Genomic DNA, 4,905 nt, shown 5'->3' on the forward strand with positions numbered 1-4,905 from the left:
CGCTACAACCATTTTGCTTGATTTGTGTTATTTTTTCATTATTTTGATATAGTTATTTCTGAATAGGTATTTTCAATATATTATTTTATGTGTAACATTAGAATTCAAGAGGTTTACGATTCACATTTGAATTTCATATTGATAAACCTTAAATAAAGAAGTTACTTTAACACGTAGGTTTTCTTAAATTTTATAAAAGTATTTTTTCACGACGGGGTTCGGTTTTCTTTTGTAAAAGTTTGATGGCAGTGATCCTCTGTGCTTGTGTTTGAGCTGATGAAATTGATCATCTCTTATAGTGGATCACATACTGTATCCTTTACTAATTCGCTAACATTAGCGCGAAGTATGCGAAAATTAATATCGCTATAATCCAGCTGACTGTATAAAAAGATGGGCAAGCGATTGCTTACCACCCATACACTCTGTACATCCATGTTTCCGTCCACTTTCAAATCGTTGGGGAATTGTATTAAGCTACTCAGAGGTGAAGACTCATTATTAGTTTTTATGTAGAAAAGCTTTTGTAAATTGTTCCTACTATAGCTTTTGGCCGTATCCCAACAGGCAATACCATCTAAATGTACTTGAGTGAAAAACATTACTCCATTACGCGCTATACCGGATGTGGAGGACTGACTATTGGGCCCTCTATCCCCAATCTCTATAAAGGCCTTGGCTACTTTTTGAGCTTTGTCCGGCCAAACACTTTCATCTTACAACAAAGCAGTTGACACCATAAACTCCTAGGTGTTCATGCAATTAATTAAACTGAAGGTGCTGATAAAATATTAACATATGCTTACCCTGAAACTGGCCATAGGATGAAAATATAGGAACCGCTCCGCTCCGAGAAGGGAAGAAGGAGAAAGGCTCATACCAAATACGCCATCTAGCCATTGGAAATTCAGGCCGTATATCTGGAAATCTGAGGCTGCTGGATTCGGAAAGAAATTAAAATTTGTTACACGCCAACTTCGATTTTTGCCTAAACTATAAACAACAATTCCGAAACGCCAAACATCAGTGACGTAAGCATAAGCGTCTCCACAGCGATCGGAGGCAACATCAACCACAATATTTGTGTACAAGCTATCTTCTTTTACATGCTCTGATGGAAATTCATAGCTGAACAATTTTTGGTCAGTTGTCAAATCATAGACCGCAATTTTTGGCAGACATATCTGATTGCGTTCCATAGTCGCGTTTACTATTCCCGAGTCAATCAACCATAAACGCTGGCAAACGTCAACATAAGTTCGATAAACGGATATTAGCTTATCACAATCCGGTGTATAGGAACTGCTATGCGCCTCCCAATTAGGATACGGCTTAAGAGCAGGGCTAATTTCAGAAGGTGGGTACGGTATTGTCCCCAGACTTGCCGGCACCCCATCTTTCCAACGTGGTGTCGTTATAAATATTCGATTTTGATAAATATCGATACCCAGCGGCAAAGATTGCTCTACAATGAACTCACTGTAAATAGATTTTGAACTTTGTCAAACTACTCAATTCCAACAACTGACTTTAGTGTATACCAATCATCATATGTAGAGTAAACTAAAATTTTCCACCGATTTATAGCGGTTAGAAATAACATCTAAAAAACTTTTATGTGGCTTACGGAGCCATGCTTATGGAGAATGCTTTCACCTTCCTAAAGGTTAATCGAGATCCTTTGCCTATTCGGCCACACAGCCGAAAGAGTAGCTAATATTATCTTTACTTTTACTCTATCTACATATATAGCATATCCTATACACATAAAATAATATTTTGCAAAAATGTAGTTCTTCAGCCTCGTGTAGGTAATTCTACAAATTAAAAACGATGTGTACCTTTTAACTTTTTATGTTAATTTGGCCGAACAACAATTTTAACTAAATTTCAAGCTTCAAAAGGAACAAAGAAAAGTTTGAGACTAAATTTAAAAGCCGACACAATGTTTTGAAGCAATAATCATTTTTATGTTTCTTTTAATTTAAAAGAAGATGACTATTTTTTTGCTAATTAGTACAATGTCAAAACATGCCATGCTCATGATATTTATTCTGGAGGTTCTAATAGGGATTTTATCACACGAACAGACACGCGTACTTAATTTGATTGGATTATATACTCTAATTAAATACATAATACATGCATTAATTTGAAGGATATTTCTGAGCGTTACAAATATTTAGAGAGTCTGATATATTGTGATAGTTATTTCTAGAAATATATATTGTTAATAAATTCACTTTTCTACAATATAGGACTCGCACCACTAGATCGTGGATATTCTTTTCAAGAGACACTTTACACTTTAAAGTTCTATTATTTACAATTATATTTCTTAACCGTAGGATTATTCACAATTTGTTTTGGCAGTACTCCCGACTCAAATGTTCTTGTCCGACTAACTCTGTCTTCAACAAATATTCATTTCTAATCCGTGTCTGTTTTCTGCTAATCGTTTTCATCGGCCGGCAGCTACAAGACGCGCTGCGAATGTGCATTTGGTATTGTTTCTTCTTTAGGGAATTTATTATTTGGGAAAATTACTTCGCTGGAATGAACTGGATTTGGGATTGCCGTAACAATATGCTTTCAATGTGAACGTAAACATCCGTTTGTCCCACTCTCCCGTGTTTATACACTACTAACTAAGTTCCATATATCTATATATTCAAGCAATATACGAGATGTACCAAAACCACTTCATATTTCATTTGAATTCTCTTGTCGTGTTTCTTCCATACCTACATTAAGGCAAACGTATGTTCATAAGGAGGAAGGAATAGTTCTTTCTCATTTTTTGATGATATGGCAATTCCGTCGCCTTTATTTTATAAAAAACTCAGTCTTGCTATCTTTTGATATATCAGCAGCCTTCTTTGTCATTCGAACCTATTTCATCCTCACTTTTACTAATATTTTAGCTCAGTACTACAAGAAATAGTTAAGTTTATAATCCTGCTAGTTTGTGTGTCTTACAAAACGGCAATATACTAGATTTTCATTCCTTTGTTAATAATGGTCACTAATAGCAAGCCTACAAAATATCTATTGTTTATTCGACTTCAGTTTTGACATTACTCTGTCATTTTGCATTTAAAATAAATTAATTAGATCCCACAAAATTTGCACCTAAATTTACTGATACAAGAGGCCACATATTTTCTATATTATTTAATTAAAACTGTTACACACTTTACCGGTTTATTATGGCCTGCTGTCTTTGCTCATACGTTCTATATTCAAAATCCAATTTCCTCCATTCGCTAACAATTTCAAAGAGTTGTTGCACTTTCGTGTATTGCTTTTGAGAGCGTAGAGCTGTGTCTACAGTTTTGTCGTTCTGTAGATTAAAAGACAGGGGCTGCAAATATGGTGTAGTTTCTAACTCAACGCTGTAGAAGGCATCGTAAGCGTTAGAATTGCTAATTAACCAACATACAATGAAACATGTTAAGACCATTTTGTGATTAACATTGATGTTTTGTCACCAACGTTAGATTTCTTGAATTAATTTTGCTTGATTATTGCACTTTTATTTAAACGGTGTGCTACATAAATTAAATGAATTTAATTTTAAAAAAAGAAAATTGACTGGCGGAGATTTTTTTGTCCACATGCTATCTTACCAACAGCTAATTATTAACTGGTGGGCGAAAAATAAAGAGCTTTCAAGTAGTTTTCGACTAAGTGGCAAATTACTAATGTATTTCATATTTACTCTTGTGTTTTTACGTTAACGCACATTTGGTAGAAATTATGCATGTACTTTAAGGTGAAGTTCAAAGGATATACTATCAAATAACATCTTTAGGTGAACATTAGATGACGTAAAAACAAAATTTTGCTTCTCCACGTTTCGCAATAAAAACATGAGCTTGACCTTTTATGCCATAAACGAACAAAGTTGTTTTACATAACTCATCTTATAAATGTATAGAACATGTGAATCTAAATTGATTATATTTTTCAAGTTTTCTGAAATAGTTTTATTAAACAACATTAAAACATGTCGTTTTATATCGTGTAGGGCTTGCAAATATTCAATTATGCTGATTAATTTCGTTTTATTTGTATGTGATTTTGAAGGTAGTTGAATCATATAAGTAATCATAAAAAATATTCGCTTCACAAGTCTGCATAAGTTATTCAATATAAATGCACTTTCTATTCGTAAAATTAGAGAGGCTTGTTTTGATTAACGCAAAGTTGTAGAAGACTTTCATAAAACCTACCAGCATAAACTAATATGCAAATGTGGTTAAATTTGTAGGTAAAGTATCCTTTTGATGAACAGTTAAATTCGTGCTGTATTTACATAATACTTTATAGCGGGTTAGTAATGATATAAACATGGATTTTATAAACCGAATAAAATTGGCTAAAACTCAAATTAAGAAGAATAGGTCTTTTGTTCAAAGATAGTAATTTGTGTGAATAGCTGCTATGTATTCTAAATTAGCACTCGCTCGAAATGTAGTATAATTGACTAAGTAAAAAGCAATTGAATGATTTTAGCTACTTGTTCTAATATATGATGCACTTAGTTCAATTATTTCAGATTTTCGTGAATCTTCCGTTTGCATGTAATAAGCGATGTGATTTAATATATTCTTGCGTTACAAATACAAAACCAACCGATTTATATATAAATCCATCTAATATTTTTAAAGGAAATCGAGCTGTAATTACTCTTATAAATACCTTTTAATATCTATGCTCCCAATTGTATGACATTGAAGTATACACTCCACTTACTGGTTTTCGTGCTATTCAACTGTTGAAGCACGTTGACGCAGTCAACGCTTTATAAGCTAGTGCAAGGTATATGGCATGTGGCTACGTTTCGATGAAAAAACGCTACAACCATTTTGCTTGATTTGTGTTATTTTTTCATTATTTTGA

General features: G+C 33.4%; 1 protein-coding gene across 1 annotated transcript; it reads right to left on the reverse strand.

Moving 5' to 3' along the window:
- Positions 1 to 74: 74 nt before the first annotated feature.
- Positions 75 to 3,652, reverse strand: LOC119643967 (protein yellow-like). The gene is given in 4 exon segments (XM_038043482.1): positions 75 to 746; positions 807 to 1,479; positions 3,201 to 3,551; positions 3,630 to 3,652. Coding segments are annotated over 3 exon segments (1,389 nt in total). The 5' UTR covers positions 3,464 to 3,551; positions 3,630 to 3,652; the 3' UTR covers positions 75 to 293.
- Positions 3,653 to 4,905: the final 1,253 nt, after the last annotated feature.

The sequence above is a fragment of the Glossina fuscipes genome, unplaced genomic scaffold (genome assembly GCF_014805625.2).
Source record: "Glossina fuscipes isolate IAEA_lab_2018 unplaced genomic scaffold, Yale_Gfus_2 75729, whole genome shotgun sequence".
In the NCBI taxonomy this organism is placed as follows: Eukaryota; Metazoa; Arthropoda; class Insecta; order Diptera; family Glossinidae; genus Glossina; species Glossina fuscipes.